General features: G+C 45.0%; 1 protein-coding gene across 5 annotated transcripts in view; it reads left to right on the plus strand.

The window, feature by feature from the left end:
* The window catches only part of LOC112229706 (A-kinase anchor protein 9), a 133,562-nt gene that overhangs the window by 17,366 nt on the left and 92,612 nt on the right, over nt 1–23,584 (plus strand). For 4 of the 5 annotated variants that reach the window (XM_042310054.1, XM_042310056.1, XM_024395693.2 and 1 more), the window contains exons 2-9: nt 1,947–2,216; nt 5,544–5,588; nt 6,182–6,241; nt 7,156–7,305; nt 8,229–8,384; nt 18,552–18,749; nt 19,032–21,977; nt 23,437–23,523. In XM_042310054.1, the coding sequence (XP_042165988.1) occupies nt 1,947–2,216; nt 5,544–5,588; nt 6,182–6,241; nt 7,156–7,305; nt 8,229–8,384; nt 18,552–18,749; nt 19,032–21,977; nt 23,437–23,523 (3,912 nt within the window). The remainder of the gene's footprint in view (nt 1–1,946; nt 2,217–5,543; nt 5,589–6,181; nt 6,242–7,155; nt 7,306–8,228; nt 8,385–18,551; nt 18,750–19,031; nt 21,978–23,436; nt 23,524–23,584) is intronic. The other variant, XM_042310057.1, reaches the window with a different exon arrangement.

Consider the following 23,584-nt stretch of genomic DNA (forward strand, 5'->3'; position numbering starts at 1 on the left):
CTGCAAATTTGTTTACATAATTTGACAGAAATAAGCCTTTTTTTCTGGGATCTTTTATTTCAGCTCATGAAACATGAAACCAACACTTTACATGTTGCGCTTTATATTTTTGTTCAGTATGATTGACTGAAAAACCTTATTCGAGACTTGGCCTCCTACTCTAATGGCCAAAATTCATTCAAATGTCTACTTTAACTGGGTTATTATGAACTTAACCTGTCAAAATGGGATCACAATTTGGGGGGCCACATAAAAGCAGGCGAGCCAAAAAATGGCCCCTGGGTCAGGACACATGTTGCAGACCCCTGCCAACTGTAGAGCTGCATGCACTAGGTTCAGCTGCATTGAGCTCTAGTATTATACCCTCCTACTGGAAATGTGTCCTTTTTTAAAATACATACGGGCCAACTGTTTGAGCTCCCCTGCTGTCAGCCAGCTCCCATAGCCGGCCATTCAGTTCACTGACTCTTGCATTAACGCTCACTCACTTCACCCCACTCAGTGGCCGTCACCAGCCCCTTATCCATAATGGATATCAGGGCTTTTATTGTCCAATCCATGTAATTAGTGCCAGCGTTCCCTTGTGGCAATTTACTGTACAGAACCCCTGCTGTTTATGCACTGAGGGAAATTAAATATCTGTTTGTGGGTGCAGACTGCACACCAAGTGAAGTTTGTGTACGCGTGTGTGTGTACATGCTCCGAGCTAATTTGTGTATAGTCTATCTGTGTTTACATATTGTAAAATTAGACATTGGCATATTACATGGAAATTAATGTTTTTCTCATGAACTAAAACATAAGAGCAATTAATCTGTTGATACCCCCCAATTCAGCAGGTCTGGCATGATGCATCTCAATATACTAGCAGCCTACATTTTCTCTCCAGGTCTCTGTGCTCTGTTAGAGCTTGTGAAAAGCAGGGGAGGTCAGGTGATCCTAGCTTCTAGTAGATACACTCTTAAAAGCATCAGATTTGTCCAAGTGCCGCTCCAGATTAACCTGGGATTGTTCACACACCCTCGATCTACGTTTGTTTCAAAGAAAGCCTGCCCCCTCAAGGGATTTGGAAATGAAAGTCTGAAACTCGATGAAGGGAGCGCCGTGGTAGATTAGGATGGATTTTGGGCGACTTTTAGACTTTCGCTAATTCCAAAACCGCCATTTGCTTAAGTAGCATTTGGCCATCTTTGAGATTTACATGGATCCAGATGTAATCCTCCTCTCCTATCAAACAGTTTCTCTCCCATTTGTTACTAAAGACATCACTTTGCACACTAATATTTAGGGGAGGGGGGACAATTGTAAACGGCGAAAGCTTTAAGGGGTGGTGAAAACAGCAGTTTATCCATATACCAAATTACCAATGCGTTTAAGTCATTAGATGTTTGACATATAGGGAGTTTAAAAAATGTAATCCTTTTAGTGGGTATTTAAAAGATTAGGGGTAGCCACAACAGGAAGCTAACTGTTGGTCATTAGGGGCCTATGTACGGTAAGGATTCACATTTGCATCCGAGGTTGCTAGCGCCGGGACGCATGCAATGTTTCACATGAGCTTTACCAAGCTATGTAGCACTACTGTAGGTATTTCTTCTCTTGTAGATTTTTTCCCCAGAACATTTTTGAATTTGAAACACCAACTAAAGTAGTTGATTCTTGGGTAGGCCTCATCTATCAGAAAAGGCTAATTGAACTAATCATCAAAGATAATTTGACTCTGATTGTGGTTGCTTTTTTAAAGGAATGTAAAGTGTAGCATTTAGCCTATAGATGTAGTATAGTCAGTGTTCAGTGTAGCATAGCCTCTAGCCTTAATAAACCTAGAATTTTGCTAAATTTGTTGGACTGCTTCTTAATCAGTGCAGACACACTGTAATCTCTGTATTTAACCTCACTGACCCTGCCTTGCCTGTTGTCTGCTTTTCCTCTCCGTGTGACCCCAGTTGGCTGAGTACCGGCAGAGGAAAGCTCATGCCGACAGACAGAAGAAGCAGCAGAAGAAGAAAAAGAGGAGAGAAACAGACGACAACCCGGGTGGGGATGGACCGGCGAGAGGGGAGGCCGAGCAGGAGTTAGATCAGTCAGTGGGGGAGGGGAATGGGGGGGAGGTAGGAAGAAGAGGAGAACTGGACCCCCCTACCACAGAGTTTACCTTCACCAGGACCCTGCACAGTGGTGAGACGGTCAAACACGACCAGACGTACACCATAGAGGTAAGGCCAAAAACTTCTCTACCATCCCTAACCATTGATTTACCATTTGAATTGAGCTTCTCCTAGCGTGCAGCCTTGCTTGATTTGGAGAGTCTGCGTTGAAAAGACTAGAGAAGAAACTGGCTTGGCTCAGTAGTGTGAAAAGGGATGAGAACTGCTACTTCTCCTGGCCCTGAAATTACAGTTTATTAAAATGATATTGGTCTTCTGTGCTGAATTTATCACAAGGGTGAACTGATTGAGCTAATCAACCACTCATCAAGACTTAGATTAGATGGATCATGTATTTTAGTTCTAGGTTCTTTTTTTGCTGATGCTATGTTGAAGTAGTCTAATGTGTGTAGGAATACATTGTAAGCAGCAGTAGCCTATATTTATGTGGCTTCCTGTATTGTCCATACTGATCATCTAGGGAAAGATCATGGTAACTTGAATCACAAATATGAATTAACACTAAATGTGCTCTTTACTTCTAAAGCATTGGTACATTTTAATTGCTTGGCTTGAAAAAGTATGATAATTTATGCACTCACTACTGTAAGTTTCTCTGGATAGAGTATCTGCTAAATGACTAAGATGTACATGTGAAATGTTGAATAGAACATTGGATAATAAAATGCTGTCCAAACATGACATGAAAAAGGTTTTGGTAATCACGCATATTCACTGCCTGATAAGGGATTCACATTTTGTTGCATAAAAGACATCGTCTGAATCCGTTCGAGCAGAATGAGCAGTGTCTCAAGTCTCAGATAACAGTCTCTGGAATCAATCTATGCGTTGCTATGAGCGACTTACATGAGTGCCGATTTTCAAAGGCGCAATATTGAAGCAGCGTTTCCCAAACTCTTTCCTCAGGGCCCTAAGCGGTGACCCTTTTGATTTTTGCCCTAACACTACACAGCTGATTCAAATGATCAAAGGTTGATTATTTGAATCAGCTGTATAGTGCTAGGGCAAAAAACAAAACGTGCACCCCGTGGGGTCCCTAGGACCGAGTTTGGGAAACTCTGGGTTAAAGGGATGAACAGTGGAGCAGCTAATAAGTGTCCTTGTTAGTGCTGTGTTACCTCTTGATTTGCTGAATTTAACACCTGAGTTACAGCTGGCGAACTGCATTTCTTTTCTTTTTGTGAATATTGTTATTGTGCTAGAGGGTTGGGTTGGAGTATTCTTTCAACTTTGGTTAGATAATGAGCAAAATAATAACCAAAAAGATAAGTAAGGATTTGGTGAAAATTTTGTTCAGACTTCTTTTCCTATCTCTTCAGACAGTTCTTTATAAAGCTTCATTGCAAGCTTGCTCAATGATTCTCTCCCTCGTTCAAATGACCGTCTTATCCTGTCATTTTTAATATAGCTCGCCGTTACATCATCAATGTGAAATCATTTCTGTTTCACAGACAATCGGCAAGCCCCTCACAACCTTGAGCACATTCACAAGCATCAACCAGGCTGTATGCAACATGCCACCCCCAACTCTGCACCTACACCGAACAATGCAAACTCCTCTCTTTTCTCCCTCCCTTCTGTTCCTTTGTACTACTTGTGTCACGAACCGCATTAGTTTTCATTCCCTCTGTTGCTGAAAAACCACACAGTATTTCTTCTCTCCTTGCCACCCGAATGTGACTAGGAAATGATGGGTTGCCGTGGCAACAGAATTGCCTTTAAACTGTTTAAGCCGCCTCATTCTTTGGTTGGAGAGCTTTGTGGCCTTGCAGCACAAAATGGGCCCGGAGGTGATTGAATAGAGTGACTGCTTCCTGTCTTTTTTCTTTTGGTGGTCGGTATTCTTGAGGTATAGCTCAGCACTTTCTCCTACTGTATTTCTATAGGCATGCAGACATTTTGAGCAACACCTGTTTGTCATGAATTTCCACTTCTGTCATTAATGATAACATTTTCGTAGGTCCAAGATGCTCATGAGTTTAGACTCATGCCTTTGAGTTCAGACTTATCTGAATCCATATTTGTAATAATGAGACTGATAAATGGTTCAAACATTTAGTTAAACCATTTTGTTTTTAGTCTGTTTGTTCTCTAAACAATGGGTTTTCATTTCCAAGACAAAGGGTGTAATTGGCCCTGGGTGCACCATTGAATGAACACGGAGACATTCTAAGTAGCCATACAACTTCCCTTGCAGAGAGAGGGGTTGCTGTGGAAACACCAGCTTCAAAGTGTTCCCCTCCAAGCCACTTGTATAGGCAGACTGGTTCACCGAGATCTGTGCGAGTGCTAACCATAATTCCATTGAAAAGAAGCTGTCTTATAAAAGTAGGTTGCACCCAGTTATTGAATGTGGCACCCCATGCTTCCAAAATGCCCCAATGAATGTAGGTCAAACCGGGTTGAAAGCATTTGACATCGCCATAATTAACCCATTCTTCTCCCGAAACTGACCAGAACTGGCTGCACAAAGGCTAATCGGAAATGAGAGGACAATAGCCTTGTCATATCATGAACAGCAGAATTCTAACTGTACACTCAATATTGACCTAGGATGGGCTTGTTTTAGCTAAAACGGCATACTCATGTTATGGCCCATCAGTTTTAATGCACTTTGAAGCTTTGTTTTTCCCTATGCTTGTTTTTAAAATTATATTTAAAAACGTATTCATTTTTTTGCCCCTTTTTCTCCCGAATTTCGTGATATCCAATTGGTAGTTAGTCTTGTCCCATCACTGCAACTCCTGTAGGGACTCAGGAGAGGCGACGGTTGAGACATGCGTCCTGTGAAACACACCCTGCCAAGCCGCACTGCTTTTTGACACACTGCTCGCTTAACCCGGAAGCCAGCTGCACCAATGTGTCCGAGGAAACACCGTCCAACTGGTGACCGTGTCAGCGTGCATGCGCCCGGCCCGCCACAGGAACTATCGGCCTACTGCTCCATAAACTCGGACAATAAAATCTCTCATTTAATTTCTCCTCGTCTTGCACCATGGTGTTCCAACTTTTAATCTTGAAATTAGCCCCTCTAGAATAGGCTCTAATGATCATGGCCATTATTCCATTGAAAAGGAGGCAAGTGTGCGATGGGACAAGGACATCCCGGCTGTCTAAACCCTCCCCTGACCCGTACGATGCTGGGCCAATTGTGAGCCACCTCGTGGGTCTCCCGGTCACGGCTGGCTTTGACACAGCCCGGATCGAACCCGGATCTGTAGTGACGCCTCTAGCATTTAGACCGCTGCACCTCTCGTGAGGCCCCATTCCCTCTGCTTGTTTGTGTGGGCCACTTGTACTGGTTACTATTATGGGGCCTATTATGGTCCTCCCCATGCAGGGTCTGATGAATCCTCTTCTTGTTTCCTATTTCAGCCAGATAGTGAAGTGTCCACCACAGCCGAAGACTACTCCTCCGAGGTGAGTTAACTTCGTCGTAGTTTACACCAGAGAACACTTTTAAATGGAGTTAATACACAGTACTTGAAGGGATAGTTCACCCAAATTGCAAAATGTCTTGTTATCTCACCTTAACCACTAGGGGAAATCATTTAAGGTTCAGATTTGACAGAGGGTAAGCTGATCTTAGATCTGTTAATAAGGTCCTTTGCTAGGATTAGTGTTACGGTTTGGGGCTTAGGTCCTTGGACAGGCCTGCCTTTTCCCAGGTTGCCTTTTGGAACAGACAATGCGACTTGGGCTAGCTTGTTGCCAGACACTCAGCTCCACAAGTCCCCGTCTGGCATTTATCTGAACTTGACAAGTCAAAGTAGTCCCGTCGCACCTCACCCCCTCCCCTCTTCTACAGAGCCGCCATTAAAAGCTTTGCTGTGACACTGAGTTTAACGGTTTGGAGAAGGCGACAGTCATTACTTTAAAGCCTGACATGGACGACAGAACCGAAATTCTAAATTGAATTATATCCTTCACTCTGTGCTCTGTACACCAGTGAACAGTGGGAAGCTGAACCATGAAATCTCCCTGCTTTACCAAACAGTATTGTGAATTAACAGGTGAATGGCTGCCTTGAGATGACCGAGAACCCAATGGAGACTTACAAGGAGTTTATCTGGGTACAGTACAACAATTAAATAGGCAACCAGCTACTGTCTTTTTTACTGTAACACTTTTGCTCTGTCTCCACACTGCATTCTGACGACCTAACCCTGAGATTGTCCTCCGACTAACTCACTAACCAAGTTGCTTTTTATTCTCTACTCCTGGAATCCTCAGTGTGCGCTTGTGAAGTGGTTTTGATTCAAGGCCAGGGACTACAGTGCAGCATTGTCCGTGGGCTGCTGCCGTCATATTTAACTTTTACACCCCATTTTAACAGCAGAGATGGGGAGTATGGAATGGGGGCTGCTTGACATTTCAGATGTGTAAATTACTCTGGAAGTCAGACCAGAAAGAGGAAAACAGAGGGAGGAAGAGAAGTAGAAAGAGGGATTGGAGGATGGAATGGTGAAGTGGCTAGAGAAGAGGGTGTTGGACAGGGATGCAAGAGCTGTTCATTTGCCAAGGCACACGGGTAATCCTGCCATTTGCAGGAAGAGGGAGGGATGGAGGGAGAGAGAAAAGGGAGAAGGAGGGGACAGAGTCTGAGTGACAACAAATGCAGTGATTGACCGTTTCTGCTTGAGAGTAAAGAAGTAAAATCATTCTGAGGAGGAAAAGAAGAGAGAGCGAGGTAGAAAAATGCAGAGAGTGTGACGGATTAAGCTAAGAGTAGTGAAGTACAGAGGTAAAGCGAAAGAGGGCACCATTATCAGCACCGTGCTCTTTAATGGCTGCCAGGTCTTTGGCAGTTTTGGATGTTGGCTAGTTCATTTCTACCATTCCCCTCAGTTCTGTGACGGCCTTGGATGCTAACTAATTGCTTCAGTGGTGGTTTTGTAGGTTAGCTAAATGCTAAGCTAGCTACCATTTCCCTCCATTCTGTGTTAGGTAATTGCTAATCTAGCCACTTCTCCCCCCCCCACGACAGGAGGAAGTGGGCTCTGATCAGCAGGAGGCGAGGGGTGGAAGTGTACAGGTCATGGAGGAAGAGCTGGCTGCCAAGACTCTGGCGGTAGAGGAGCTGAGCCGAGAGCTGGAGGAATTTAGAGTGGCTTTTGGCTCAGAGGGGGTACAACAGGTAATATGCGCTCTGTGTATGTATGAAGGAATTAAGATTGGTAGTTAGAAAGTAGTAGATAACCTGCTTCACCTGTCATCTGCAACTGCTCATGAAACATTAACATTTGTTGTAGTGTGTGTTTGAGTCTTAATTCATCAACCAGATTGCATAAGGGGTTGGCCTTGCTGAGCCCACACTAAGGGGCTGACCTTCATTTGAGGGTGCAGCTCTCATATTGATAATAATTTTGCTACCCAGCAGGAGTCACTGTTAAAAATTAATGTTATGATTAATATTTCCTTTTTTCACTTCTGTGGTTCTCTATTTCAATCATTTGTATAGTTTTGTAGTTTAGGCCTACTTATTTTCGTTCTTATCTGTCAAGGAACCTATTTCTAAGCATTTATATACTGATATTCAGATTACTACTTAAATATATGAGATTTCTGTGAAGATCAAGTGAATTGTCAAACACACGGAACAAGTACATATAAACTATTCTTGGTATTTCCCTTTTCAGTGGAATGCATCCCTTTTCTTGTTTGGTTTAAAAACATTGATTGGTGGTTGTATTACCATCCATACTCCTTTAAATGGGGTGCTAGGGTAGCCTAGTGGTTAGAGCATTGCAAGTTCAAATCCCCGAGCTGACAAGGTACAAATCTGTCGTTCTGCCCCTGAACAGGCAGTTAACCCACTTCCTAGGCCGTCATTGAAAATAAGAATTTGTTCTTAACTGACTTGCCTAGTTAAAGGTCAAATAAAATAAATCACCTCTACCCTTAAATATCACAACTAGCTACTTCTGTTTTTGAGACCACATTTTGTCTTTATCAAGTCCAGCCCGTGTACTGTTTTCTTTGTCGTACTAAAGTGTGTCTTGTGAATCACTGATGTTTATTATGCAAGGTATACACACTGCACTTCTTTTTCTCCTCCAGCTGCAGGACTTCAAGGCTGCCTTAAAGCAGCGAGACGGCATCATCACCCAACTCACAGCCAATCTGCAGCAGTCTCGCAAAGAGAAGGATGAGGTCATGAGGGAGTTCTTGGAGATGACTGAGCAGAGCCAGAAACTGCACATTCAGTTCCAGCAGGTAAGACATCCTTGTCTAATCTATACACTACATTACACTATACCACATTATCCCACCCTAGTCTATAATACAAGAAGAAAACACTACCATTCAAAAGTTTGGGGTCACTTAGAAATGTCCTTGTTTGAAAGAAAAGCTAATTTTTTTGTCCATTTAAAATAACATCAAATTGATCAGAAATACAGTGTAGACGTTATTGTTGTAAATGACTATTGTAGCTGGAAACGGCAGAATTGTTTTTTAATGGAATATCTACATAGGCGTACCAACTGGTGCACAACTGAGCAAGAGGACAAGTACATTAGAGTCTAGTTTGAGAAACCGATGGCTCAAGTCGTCAACTGTCAGCTTCATTAAATGGTACCCGCAAAACACCAGTCTCAAAGTCAACAGTGAAGATGCGACTCTAGGATGCTGGCCTTCTAGGCAGAGTTCCTCTGTCCAGTGTCAGTGTTATTTTGCCAATCTTAACATTTTATTTTTATTGACCAGTCTGATATATGGCTTTTCTTTGCAACTCTGCCTAGATGGCCAGCATCTCGGAGTCGCCTCTTCACTGTTGATGTTGACTAGTGTTTTGCAGGTACTATTTAATGAAGCTACCCTTTGAGGACTTGAGGTGTCTGTTTCTCAAACTAGACACTAATGTTTTCTAATGATCAATTAGCCTTTTAAAATTATAAACTTGGATTAGCTAACACATTGGAACACACAAGTGATGGTTGTTGATAATGGGCATCTGTACGTAGGTATTCCATAAAAAATCTGCTGTTTCCAGCTAGGATAGTCATTTACAACATTAACAATGTCTAAACTGTATTTCTGATCAATTTGATGTTATTTTAATGGACAAAAAATGTGCTTTTCTTTAAAAAACAAGGACATTTCTAAGTGACCCCAAACTTTTGAATGGTTGTGTGTGTGTGTATATATGTATGTAAACTCAGCAAAAAAAGAAACTGTCAACTTAACATGTATAAATATTTGTATGAACATAATATTCAACAACTGAGACATAAACTGAACAAGTTCCACAGATATGTGACTAACAGAAATGGAATAATGTGTCCCTGAACAAAGGGGGGGGTAGCAAAAGTAACAGTCAGTATCTGGTGTGGCCACCTGCTGCATTAAGTACTGCAGTGCATCTCCTCCTCATGGGCTGTACCAGATTTGCCAGTTCTTGCTATGAAATGTTACCCCCTCTTCCATCAAGGCACCTGCAAGTTCCTGGACATTTCTGGGGGGAATGGCCCTAGCCCTCTCCCTCCGATCCAACAGATCCCCGACATGCTCAATGGGATTGAGTTCCCGGCTCTTCGCTGGCCATGGCAGAACACTGACATTCCTGTCTTGCAGGAAATCATGCACAGAACGAGCAGTATGGCTAGTGGCATTGTCATGCTGGAGGGTCATGTCAGGATGAGATGAGCATTGACATTGCCTGCAATGACAACAAGTGCAGTTCGATGATGCTGTGACACACCGCCCCAAACCATGACGGACCCTCCACCTTCAAAAAGATCTCACTCCAGAGTACAGGCCTCGGTGTAACGCTCATTCCTTCGATGATATAAGCGAATCCGACCATCAGCCCTGGTGAGACAAAACTGCGACTCGTCAGTGAAGAGCACTTTTTGCCAGTCCTGTATGGTCCAGTGACGGTGGGTTTGTGCCCATAGGCGGCGTTGTTGCCGGTGAAGTCTGGTGAGGACCTTTCTTTCAACAGGCCTACAAGCCCTCAGTCCAGCCTCTCTCAGCCTATTGTGGACAGTCTGAGCACTGATGGAGGGATTGCGCGTTCCTGGTATAACTCAGGCAGTTGTTTGTTGCCATCCTGTACCTGTCCCACAGGTGTGATGTTCGGATGCACCGATCCTGTGCAGGTGTTGTTACACGTGGTCTGCCACTGCGAGGACGATCAGCTGTCCGTCCTGTCTCCCTGTAGTGCTGTCTTAGGCGTCTCACAGTACGGACATTGCAATTTATTGCCCTGGTCACATCTGCAGTCCTCATGCCTCCTTGCAGCATGCCTAAGGCACGTTCACGCATTTTTGTTGTTTTTCAGAGTCAGTAGAAAGGCCTCTTTAGTGTCCTAAGTTTTCATAACTGTGACCTTAATTGCCTACCGTCTGCAAACTGTTAGTGTCTTAACCGTTCCACAGGTGCATGTTCATTAATTGTTTATGGTACATTGAACAAGCATGGGAAACAGTGTTCAAACCCTTTACAATGAAGATCTGTGAAGTTATTTCGATTTCTACAAATTATCTTTGAAAGACCGGGTCCTGAAAAAGGGAAATGTTTTTGTTGTTGCTGAGTTTATGTATGTAAATGTGACTTACCACCCGGATTTGGTCTTATGTAACAAAATTTGAAATAGTGCTTTTTACATTGGATAAAAGTAGAGACTCAGAGCCACAAAATGGTATATTGTACACGGCAGTTTTGAGGTGGGTTTGTGCCCATAGGCGACTTTGTTGCCGGTGATGTCTGGTGAGGACCTGCCTTACAACAGGCCTACAAGCCCTCAGTCCAGCCTCTCTCAGCCTATTGTACTCTAAGTGCTCCAAAGTAATTCTGCTTTGAAAGTTGATGATAAACTCACTTTTGAGAAAATGACCTTTGAATGTTTTGTTATTTAAAAAAAATATATATATTTTACCTTTATTTAACTAGGCAAGATCAGTTAAGAACAAATTCTTATTTTCAATGACGGCCTAGGAACAGTGGGTTAACTGCCTGTTCAGGGGCAGAACGACAGATTCTGGTGAAGAGCTCTTTGTCTACTCCCATTCAACATCGTTCACACTGTCTTAAGCTTTTGCGCCACCCATCTCGTTTAGCTCTCGGTGCGTTCAGAGCACGCACTTGATGCTCTGGCCGATGATTTGTTTACCTCCTGGATAACATGACAACAGTCTAACGAGCTCTGCTGGCAACAATTTCATTTAGCTTTTTTGCTGAAGTTTACTGACACCGGCCATATTCAACGGGTGTTGTACACTTTAGCTTAAGACATGTATCTAGCTTGCTAGCTAGCTAGGTTAACAAGAACAACAATGAACACAGTGCCAAATCATGTCCTTACTACCCTGCATGAATCTGCTGGGAGCTAACCAACCAAATCAAATCAAATCAAATTTTATTTGTCACATACACATGGTTAGCAGATGTTAATGCGAGTGTAGCGAAATGCTTGTGCTTCTAGTTCCGACAATGCAGTAATAAAAAGCAAGTAATCTAACTAACAATTCCAAAAAAAACTACTGTCTTATACACAGTGTAAGGGGATAAAGAATATGTACATAAGGATATATGAATGAGTGATGGTACAGAGCAGCATAGGCAAGATACAGTAGATGATATCGAGTACAGTATATACATATGAGATAAGTATGTAAACCAAGTGGCATAGTTAAAGTGGCTAGTGATACATGTATTACATAAGGATGCAGTCGATGATATAGAGTACAGTATCAACGTATGCATATGAGATGAACAATGTAGGGTAAGTAACATTATATAAGGTAGCATTGTTTAAAGTGGCTAGTGATATATTTACATCATTTCCCATCGATTCCCATGATTAAAGTGGCTGGAGTAGAGTCAGTGTCATTGACAGTGTGTTGGCAGTAGCCACTCAATGTTAGTGGTGGCTGTTTAACAGTCTGATGGCCTTGAGATAGAAGCTGTTTTTCAGTCTCTCGGTCCCAGCTTTGATGCACCTGTACTGACCTCGCCTTCTGGATGGCAGCGGGGTGAACAGGCAGTGGCTCGGGTGGTTGATGTCCTTGATGATCTTTATGGCCTTCCTGTAGCATCGGGTGGTGTAGGTGTCCTGGAGGGCAGGTAGTTTGCCCCCGGTGATGCGTTGTGCAGACCTCACTACCCTCTGGAGAGCCTTACGGTTGAGGGCGGTGCAGTTGCCATACCAGGCGGTGATACAGCCCGCCAGGATGCTCTCGATTGTGCATCTGTAGAAGTTTGTGAGTGCTTTTGGTGACAAGCCGAATTTCTTCAGCCTCCTGAGGTTGAAGAGGCGCTGCTGCGCCTTCCTCACGATGCTGTCTGTGTGAGTGGACCAATTCAGTTTGTCTGTGATGTGTATGCCGAGGAACTTAAAACTTGCTACCCTCTCCACTACTGTTCCATCGATGTGGATGGGGGTGTTCCCTCTGCTGTTTCCTGAAGTCCACAATCATCTCCTTAGTTTTGTTGACGTTGAGTGTGAGGTTATTTTCCTGACACCACACTCCGAGGGCCCTCACCTCCTCCCTGTAGGCCGTCTCGTCGTTGTTGGTAATCAAGCCTACCACTGTTGTGTCGTCCGCAAACTTGATGATTGAGTTGGAGGCGTGCATGGCCACGCAGTCGTGGGTGAACAGGAGTACAGGAGAGGGCTCAGAACGCACCCTTGTGGGGCCCCAGTGTTGAGGATCAGCGGGGAGGAGATGTTGTTGCCTACCCTCACCACCTGGGGGCGGCCCGTCAGGAAGTCCAGTACCCAGTTGCACAGGGCGGGGTCGAGACCCAGGGTCTCGAGCTTGATGACGAGCTTGGAGGGTACTATGGTGTTGAATGCCGAGCTGTAGTCGATGAACAGCATTCTCACATAGGTATTCCTCTTGTCCAGATGGGTTAGGGCAGTGTGCAGTGTGGTTGAGATTGCATCGTCTGTGGACCTATTTGGGCGGTAAGCAAATTGGAGTGGGTCAAGGGTGTCAGGTAGGGTGGAGGTGATATGGTCCTTGACTAGTCTCTCAAAGCACTTCATGATGACGGATGTGAGTGCTACGGGCGGTAGTCGTTTAGCTCAGTTACCTTAGCTTTCTTGGGAACAGGAACAATGGTGGCCCTCTTGAAGCATGTGGGAACAGCAGACTGGTATAGGGATTGATTGAATATGTCCGTAAACACACCGGCCAGCTGGTCTGCGCATGCTCTGAGGGCGCGGCTGGGGATGCCGTCTGGGCCTGCAGCCTTGCGAGGGTTAACACGTTTAAATGTCTTACTCACTTCGGCTGCAGTGAAGGAGAGACCGCATGTTTCCGTTGCAGGCCGTGTCAGTGGCACTGTATTGTCCTCAAAGCGGGCAAAAAGTTATTTAGTCTGCCTGGGAGCAAGACATCCTGGTCCGTGACTGGGCTGGGTTTCTTCCTGTAGTCCGTGATTGACTGTAGACCCTGCCACATGCCTCTTGTGTCTGAGCCGTTGAATTGAGATTCTACTTTGTCTCTGTACTGGCGCTTAGCTTGTTTGATAGCCTTGCGGAGGGAATAGCTGCACTGTTTGTATTCAGTCATGTTACCAGACACCTTGCCCTGATTAAAAGCAGTGGTTCGTGCCTTCAGTTTCACACGAATGCTGCCATCAATCCACGGTTTCTGGTTAGGGAATGTTTTAATCGTTGCTATGGGAACGACATCTTCAACGCACGTTCTAATGAACTCGCACACCGTATCAGCGTATTCGTCAATGTTGTTGTCTGACGCAATACGAAACATCTCCCAGTCCACGTGATGGAAGCAGTCTTGGAGTGTGGAGTCAGCTTGGTCGGACCAGCGTTGGACAGACCTCAGCGTGGGAGCTTCTTGTTTTAGTTTCTGTCTGTAGGCAGGGATCAACAAAATGGAGTCGTGGTCAGCTTTTCCGAAAGGGGGCGGGGCAGGGCCTTATATGCGTCGCGGAAGTTAGAGTAACAATGATCCAGGGTCTTTCCACCCCTGGTTGCGCAATCGATATGCTGATAAAATTTAGGGAGTCTTGTTTTCAGATTAGCCTTGTTAAAATCCCCAGCTACAATGAATGCAGCCTCCGGATAAATCGTTTCCAGTTTGCAGAGAGTTAGATAAAGTTCGTTCAGAGCCATCGATGTGTCTGCTTGGGGGGATATATACGGCTGTGATTATAATCGAAGAGAATTCTCTTGGTAGATAATGCGGTCTACATTTGATTGTGAGGAATTCTAAATCAGGTGAACAGAAGGATTTGAGTTCCTGTATGTTTCTTTCATCACACCATGTCACGTTGGCCATAAGGCATACGCCCCCGCCCGTCTTCTTACCAGAAAGATGTTTGTTTCTGTCGGCGCGATGCGTGGAGAAACCCGCTGGCTGCACCGCTTCAGATTGCGTCTCTCCAGTTAGCCATGTTTCCGTGAAGCAGAGAACGTTACAGTCTCTGATGTCCCTCTGGAATGCTACCCTTGCTCGGATTTCATCAACCTTGTTGTCAAGAGACTGGACATTGGCAAGAAGAATGCTAGGGAGTGGTGCACGGTGTGCCCGTCTCCGGAGTCTGACCAGAAGACCACTTCGTTTCCCTCTTTTTCTGAGTCGTTTTTTTTTTTTTTTGGTCGCTGCATGTGATCCACTCGGTTACACTGGTTGTAAGGCAGAACACAGGATCCGCATCGCGAAAAACATATTCTTGGTCGTACTGATGGTGAGTTGACGCTGATCTTATATTCAGTAGTTCTTCTCGGCTGTATGTAAAGAAACCTAAGATGACCTGGGGTACTAGTGTAAGAAATAACACGTAAAAAAACAAAAAACTGCATAGTTTCCTAGGAACGCGAAGCGAGGCGGCCATCTCTGTCGGCGCCGGAAGTTATGTGGCCAGATTCAATGCTAGCTAGCTAACATTGGGCTCTAACTAGCAAAGCAAATGGTTCTGGGATACGAATAGTACACACAACTTAAGCTAGGGAGCCAGCCAGCTAACATTAGTACAACATCTCTTTAGCTATCATAAATCTAATTCCACTGAATTCGAAACTCGGTCCTCCAGAAAGTGAAGAGAAACGCTTATGCAGCTCCACTACGCGATACGTTTTTTTTTTAAAGCAGCGTTTGACAGGATTACCATCAGACTGACCAGCTCAAATAGACTGAAGCATTCTATATGGCGAACCAATCCTCTCTCCTCGGCTTGTCCAGCCCACTCATTATCCAGCCCATTCATTAGTGGGAAGGTTGCTGTCTGTTTCTGTGGCTTAACCAACAAGGCTCGTAATTTAACAATTTTATTCGTATTTACAGTTTTCATACAGGTTTGTAATTAAGGCACATGAAAGTTCACATTTCCACCAAAAAATGCATTTTGGTAAAATAAAAAAAATAAAAAAAGAGTTAAAGTTTGCTCACCTGTGAAGTCGGGACTTGAGACATGTGACCAGTTTCAGGAAACTAGGCATATGTACAGTACCAGTCCATCGTTTGGACATCTACTCATTCCAGGGTTTTTCAATATTTTACTATTTTCTACATTGTAGAATTAATAGTGAAGACTTAACTAGGAAATAACACATGGAATCATGTAGTAACCAAAAAAGTGTTAAACAAATCTAAATATATTGTTTCGCCACCCTTTGCCTTGATGATAGCTTTGCATACTCTTGACATTCTCTCAACCAGCTTCATGAGTTAGTCACCTGGAATGCATTTAAATTAACAGGTGTGCCTTGTTAAAAGTTAATTTGTGGATTTTCTTGACTTAATGCGTTTGAGCCAATCAGTTGTGTTGTGACAATGCAGGGGTGGTGTACAGAAGATGGCCCTAAACCAAGTCCATATTATGGCAAGAACAGCTCAAATAAGCAAAGAGAAACTACAGTCCATCATTACTTTAAGACATGAAGGTCAGACAATGCGGAAAATTTCCGGAACTTTGAAAGATTCTTCAAGTGCTTGCAGGAAGCAAAAACCATCAAACGCTATGATGAAACTGGCTCTCATGAGGACCGCCACAGGACAGGGAGACCCAGAGTTATCTCTGCTGCAGAGGATACGTTCATGACTGTTAACTGTACCTCAGATTGCAGCCCAAATGCTTCACAGAGTTCAAGTAACAGACACATCAACACCAACTGTTCAGAGGAAACTGTGTGAATCAGGCCATCATGGTGAAATTGCTGCAAAGAAACCACTACTAAAGGACACCAATAAGAAGATACTTTATTGGGCCAAGAAACACGAGCAATGGACATTAGACCGGTGGAAATCTGTCCTTTTGGTCCAAATTTGAGATTTTTAGTTCCAACCCGTGTCTTTGTGAGATGCAAAGTAGGTGAACGGATGATCTCCGCATGTGTGGTCCCCACCGTGATGCACGGAGGAGTTGTGATGGTGTGGGGTTGCTTTGCTGTTGACACTGTCAGTGATTTATTTTGAATTCAAGGCACACTTAACCAGCATGGCTGCCACAGCATTCTGCAGCAATACGCCATCCCATCTGGTTTGTGCTTAGTCCCACTACCATTTGTTTTTCAACAGGACAATCACCCAACACACCTTCAGGCTATGTAAGGGCTATTCAACCAAGAAGGAGAGTGATGGAGAGCTGCATCAGATGACCTGGCCTCCACAATCACCCAACCGCAACCCAATTGAGATGAGCCCTCTCCTGTACTCCCTGTTCACCCACGACTGCGTGGCCATGCACGCCTCCAACTCAATCATCAAGTTTGCGGACGACACAACAGTGGTAGGCTTGATTACCAACAACGACGAGACGGCCTACAGGGAGGAGGTGAGGGCCCTCGGAGTGTGGTGTCAGGAAAATAACCTCACACTCAACGTCAACAAAACTAAGGAGATGATTGTGGACTTCAGGAAACAGCAGAGGGAACACCCCCCATCCACATCGATGGAACAGTAGTGGAGAGGGTAGCAAGTTTTAAGTTCCTCGGCATACACATCACAGACAAACTGAATTGGTCCACTCACACAGACAGCATCGTGAGGAAGGTGCAGCAGCGCCTCTTCAACCTCAGGAGGCTGAAGAAATTTGGCTTGTCACCAAAAGCACTCACAAACTTCTACAGATGCACAATCGAGAGCATCCTGGCGGGCTGTATCACCGCCTGGTATGGCAACTGCACTGCCCTCAACCGTAAGGCTCTCCAGAGGGTAGTGAGGTCTGCACAACGCATCACCGGGGGCAAACTACCTGCCCTCCAGGACACCTACACCACCCGATGCTACAGGAAGGCCATAAAGATCAAGGACATCAACCACCCGAGCCACTGCCTGTTCACCCCGCTGTCATCCAGAAGGTGAGGTCAGTACAGGTGCATCAAAGCTGGGACCGAGAGACTGAAAAACAGCTTCTATCTCAAGGCCATCAGACTGTTAAACAGCCACCACTAACATTGAGTGGCTACTGCCAACACACTGTCAATGACACTGACTCTACTCCAGCCACTTTAATCATGGGAATTGATGGGAAATGATGTAAATATATCACTAGCCACTTTAAACAATGCTACCTTATATAATGTTACTTACCCTACATTGTTCATCTCATATGCATACGTTGATACTGTACTCTATATCATCGACTGCATCCTTATGTAATACATGTATCACTAGCCACTTTAACTATGCCACTTGGTTTACATACTTATCTCATATGTATATACTGTACTCGATATCATCTACTGTATCTTGCCTATGCTGCTCTGTACCATCACTCATTCATATATCCTTATGTACATATTCTTTATCCCCTTACACTGTGTATAAGACAGTAGTTTTTTTGGAATTGTTAGTTAGATTACTTGCTCGTTATTACTGCATTGTCGGAACTAGAAGCACAAGCATTTCGCTACACTCGCATTAACATCTGCTAACCATGTGTATGTGACAAATAAAATTTGATTTGATTTGAACTCCTTCAAGGCTGTTGCTAAAGCATTCCTAATGAAGGGGCTCCCGAGTGACGCAACGGTCTAAGGCACTGCATCTCAGTGCTAGAGGCGTCACTACAGCCCCCGGTTCGATTCCCGGCTGTATCACAACTGGCCGTGATTGGGAGAACCATTGGGTGTTTGCAAAATTTCGGTATCCTTCCCTGGTTTTCCAGAGAACCTTGTTGGAATATTCCTTTAAACAGTGGGGGAAAAGCAGAATTCTGTGAATCCTCCAACTGGGATTTCTGGAAAACCGGGGAATTTGGGGAAAGTTACTGGAATTTTGCAACTCTAGGTTAGACATACCTGTGCTAGTCCTATGCAATCTTATTCTGTCTCAAGCTTTACCCTGCTCTATCAATATTTCATGGATTTTATTACCCTTCTAATAATTATACAACAGATGTGGTGGTGATATTGTTGTTTTCCCCAATTTTCATGGGAACATGAACACCCTCTGGTTTGATTGACAGCTGCAGGCAGGCGAGACACTGAGGAACACCAGCCACAGCAGCACAGCACAGGACCTCCTGCAGTCCAAGCAGCAGCTCGTCCAATACCAGCAGCAGCTGGAGGAGATGGATGGCCAGGTCAGAGTGCACCAAATGATGAGCAAGGAGCATCTGCTGCATGTCAGCCAGCTCCAGCACCGGCTCAACGAGGCTGAGATGGTGAGACGGCTGCGTATTTGGTGTTAGTCAATGCCTGTCATTCAGGTGAAAATGTCTGCTTGTATGAAATGTATTGATCTGTTCAATGGATCTCTTTTAAAGGTGGTTGATTACAGGGTGCATTTTGAAATCTGATTACATTTCTTACTTTTATTACCTTACAAAAACATAATTTAGTTTAAGGGCTGTTTTGTGGAAGTTTTATTTAAACCGTTTTAGTATGAGATTTGAATTATATTTGACATTTTACCTGTATGTCTAATTCTTACTTTTCCCTCACAGGTGGGAAGAAGAACAGAAGAATCATTTGCACAAAGGTTAAATGAGAAAGACCTGCTGATTTCGGAACAAACTGCAATAATAACAGAACATGAGCGTACACTGACCATGCTCAAGGTGGAGCTTACACAGGTGGGAAGGATGACTGAGGAGACTTTTGCAGAGAAGATGAACGAGAAAGAACTGCTGATTGCCGAGCAAGAGAGAGTCATGTCAGAACATGACTCCTCCCTCCACCAGCTAAAGGGTGAGTTGATGGCCTCTGAGAAATGCTTAAACGGCCTCAACCAGCAAATATCCTCAAAGGCTCAAGAGCTGGAGAGCTGTAAGAGTGACTTGGATAACTGTAAGAGGGACTTAGAGAGCACTAAGAGTGAATTGAATAGCTGTAGGGTTGAGCTGGAGAGCAGTAAGGGTGAGTTGGATAGCTGTAGGGTTGAGCTGGAGGGCAGTAAGGGTGAGTTGGATAGCTGTAGGGTTGAGCTGGAGAGCAGTAAGAGTGAGTTGAATAGCTGTAGGGTTGAGCTGGAGAGCAGTAAGGGTGAGTTGGATAGATGTAGGGTTGAGCTGGAGGGCAGTAAGGGTGAGTGGGATAGCTGTAGGGATGAGTTAGAGTCATGCAGGTGCGAACTCTCAGCCTCTAGGCAGAAGGAGCGGATGTCCTCCAGTGAAATCCAGCAGCTAATGGGCACTGTGGAAGATCTCCAGAAGCGATGCCATCAGGGGAGCCTGTCAGAGAGCGACACCTTCCAGAGAATAGAGGAGGACTCAGCCCGCAGGCTGGAGCATCTTCGGGCAGAGCTAGATGAGATGTACGGTGAGCAGATCGTCCAGATGAAGCTGGAACTTCGCTTGCAGCACTCTGCGGCCCTGGAGCAGGTCACGGAGCAGCATCGCAAAGATCTAGCACTTCTAAGAGCTCAGCAACCCGCGCCCAGTCCCAGTCCCGAGGTGGTGATCGAGCTTAAGGGCAAGATCGCAGAGCTTCAGCAGAGGCTCCTAGAGGCCCAGGCTCTCCATGAGAAGGCCAGACAGGAGCTGACCCAGGTGGCGCAGGAGAAGCTCGACCTTCAGGGTCAGGTGACTGACCTGCTCCAGGACCTCCGCTCAGCCCATGCCAAAATTGAGCAGGCCTCCCATAACTTTGCTGTCCATGAGCATTGTCGGGGTGATCTGCAGCGCTTCCAGGAAACCATTGATGACCTGAAGGCCCAGCTAGCTGCCGCTGCAGAGTCAGCAGAAGAGATTGAGGCCAAGCACGAGTCGGAGACAACCAACTACAAGATCAAACTGGAGATGATGGAGCGTGAAAAGGACGCGGTGCTGGACCGCATGGCAGAGTCACAGGAGTCGGAACTGGAGAGGCTGAGGACGCAGCTCCTCTTCAGCCACGAGGAGGAGCTCATTCTCCTTCGGGAGGACCTCCAGAGGGAAAGCCATCTCAACGCTGAGAACCTCCTCAACGAGGCATCCATTCGGCACAGCCGAGCCCTGGAGGAACTGCGGAACGGTTACGAGGTCAAGCGGGACGAGCTGTTACACCAAATTGTTGCACTGAAAGACGACCTAAAGATGGCACTGCACAGCTCAAAAGCCGACGAGCTGGTGGCGCAACTCAAGGAACTTCAGTTGGAGGTTGAGGAACTGCGAAAGCGTGGAGAAGAAAGTGTCAGAATGGAAAGGGATCTCCAAATGCTGTTGAAAAAGAATGAGTTGCTAGAAAATGAGTCCAAGGAGAGAGAAAAGAGCTGGGACAACAAATGGAGGGGGCAGGAGTCAGAAAATAGGATTTTGATGGAAACCAACAACACCATGAAAGAGGAAGTTGAATCCAAGACGAAAAAATGTAAATCCCTCACCACAGAAAATGAACAAAAGCAGCGACAAGTGGTAGAGTTGCAAGAGGAGATTGAAAAGCAAAGGAACACATTCTCTTTTGCCGAAAAGAACTTTGAGGTGAACTATCAGGAGCTCAAGGAGGAGTATACGTGCCTTGTTGAGGTAAAGGCGCAGTTGGAAGAGAGGATTCTCAAGGAGACACTTGTATTTGAGTCTCAACTTGCAAGCCTTCAGTCACAGATTCAGGAGCTGAGGGAGAGCAAGGAAAATATCCAAATGGAGGACAACGGCGGTGCTTCGATAGAGAAAGACACTACTGAGCTGATGGAGAAGCTGAAGGTATCTCTGACAGAAAAGGAAGAACTCGCAGTGAGGCTGTCTGAAGTTACCGAGCAGCTGACTGTTACAGAAGGCGAATTGGATGAGCTGGAAGGAGAGCTCAGTCAGGTCAAGAGAGAAAACAAAGAGGTCATTGCCCAAAACGAAAACCTTGAGGAAGAGCTCGAAAGAGAGCGGGAGACTCTGAAGGAGAGAAAGGGAGAGATGGAACTGCAGAGAGAGGAGGGAGGGAGAGCTGCTCTGAGCCAAGCACATCTCCAACAGAGAGAGCAGCCTGTTCAGTCTGCAGTCCTAGCTTGCTCCATCAAGGATCATCATCTCCAGATCGAATCTCTCCAAGGGGAGGTAGAGGTGCTCCGCTCCTCCTTACATGCCGCCGAAATAGAGCGAGATCGCCTCCGGCACACCCCGGAGGCTCTGCACCAGAGCCAAACACTCGCTCCGTCTGCAGCCCCATCTCAGGTCTCGACTGTGGGGGAGGGACCTGTTGAGCATAGCTCCGCTGTAGAGCCTTCAGCCTCTGGGTCAGACAGGCGCAAGACACCGCAGCGGCGAGGCAAGAAGAAACGCCAGAGCTCTGCCCAGTCCAAAGAGAAGAGAGAGAAGGAGGAGGTGGTGGAGAGAAACAAAGCTGGAGGTTCTACTGCTGCAGCAGAGCGGGAGTCGCGGGCTCAGATGGAGAGCCAGGTTCCGTCGAGCTCACAGCAGAGGACCGGGGAGGAGGACTCCAGCTTCGGGTACCACGGAGAGCGAGACGACATTGGGAAGCAGGTAGGCATTCACACGCAGCAGCTACTGCTGCAGTCCTCTTAGCTGGTATGGCCCCCACTACTGAAACGTTAAGTGCCTTGCTGAATTGCTGTCTTTTTATGTCTCTCTCGCAATCCCTGCCTTTTCATAAGTTTGATGAAACAATCTTTCTGATTGAACTGTTAATGTTTTATAGAGCATTTTCATTCGTCTTATGTTAATGCTCAGTACATAATTCACTATTGTTGAAATAACCAGGTTAACAGTTGATCACGTTCACAACCAGTACTACGTAACGATGTATCATTACTCCCTTGTTAAATCTTAGAATTGTTGATCGTTACTTGATACAGGTGAATGGTATCTGTATTCATACGCTGCGTAGACTGAACCCGAAGGCTTATTTAAAAACCTGGCTGAGGTGAGGTTTGCCTGTTCTAGCACTGACGTTTTTTTTTTTTTCATTCAGCCTGTGACTCTAGTGATTGATAGGCTTGATTACAAAGCACCTGACAGATGCTGGCTCTCATAAGTACACCCTTAGGTAAAAAGAGGCTCAATATTTTGTCTGTGGTTGTCAGGCCACACATACCACTCATTGTAAAGCAGGAGAAGCTGAAGGGGGAGCCTCAATTGGTTCAATGCACAGAGAGTCTGGAGGAGAGCCTGTTGCATAAACACACAGAGTATAGACGCTCCACTCCATGTAACATTTTCAGATTGTTATTACGCTGAAATCACCAAGCTTTACTCAAGCTGTTATGTAAGAATTATATTCTGTGACAACTATTCTCTTCAAATATTAAAAAGAGCATGAAAAGACATGAAGTGTACGTCATCTTTCATGAATGTCTTTCTCTCGCTGAAGAACTTCTTTGCTTTTATGTAGAGAAATGTATACATTGTAGTTTCTTTCCGTCCTGCAGGGAGTAAGTGCTCGAAGGTGAGAAGCCATTTTATGTCACAGCCACTCATATGTGTCTCACCTGTATTATACATGTCCAAGGCTTCACCTCAGTAGAGCATTGTCAAAGATGCACAGCATTTGTCCCTCATCTTGCATCAGTGCACCACATTGTGTTCAATTTCTCTTACTGGGAAGGACCCCTTAATAGACTACACACAGTAGCATCTTCATGAGCATTTTCATAAGCAACATTTACATCTATTTATAAATGACTTTATAAAAACAACTTAATGGTGCTATTGCCTCTTGTTCTTGGTATCAGTACTGTGTGCAAGTGAAGTACACCATATTTGAGATGACATAGTATTCATTGATATTAATGAATTGCTAATAAAAGATGTGAAATGCTTCCGAAGCTGTCTTAATGTTTACAGTGTAGCCTTCTCAGTAAGCGCTTCATTGTGTTATATGCCATACGCGTTGTCGCCAGACCTCATCAACACTGTTAACATGTGTTTTATATTCACATGTTTAAACTCTTGTTACAATGGCTACCTTTTCTCCTCTTTTCAGGGGAAGAGAGTAGATGGGATGGAGTGTCGGGCGGACCATGTAGCGAAGCGAGAGGACGACGACAGGGACAACGAGACCATAGAGCATGTAAATGTCACCTGAGCTCACATCCGCCTGTGCTTTTAGCTCCAGCCTGAGTGGCTGTCTT

This window comes from Oncorhynchus tshawytscha, linkage group LG31 (assembly GCF_018296145.1).
Source record: "Oncorhynchus tshawytscha isolate Ot180627B linkage group LG31, Otsh_v2.0, whole genome shotgun sequence".
In the NCBI taxonomy this organism is placed as follows: domain Eukaryota; kingdom Metazoa; phylum Chordata; class Actinopteri; order Salmoniformes; family Salmonidae; genus Oncorhynchus; species Oncorhynchus tshawytscha.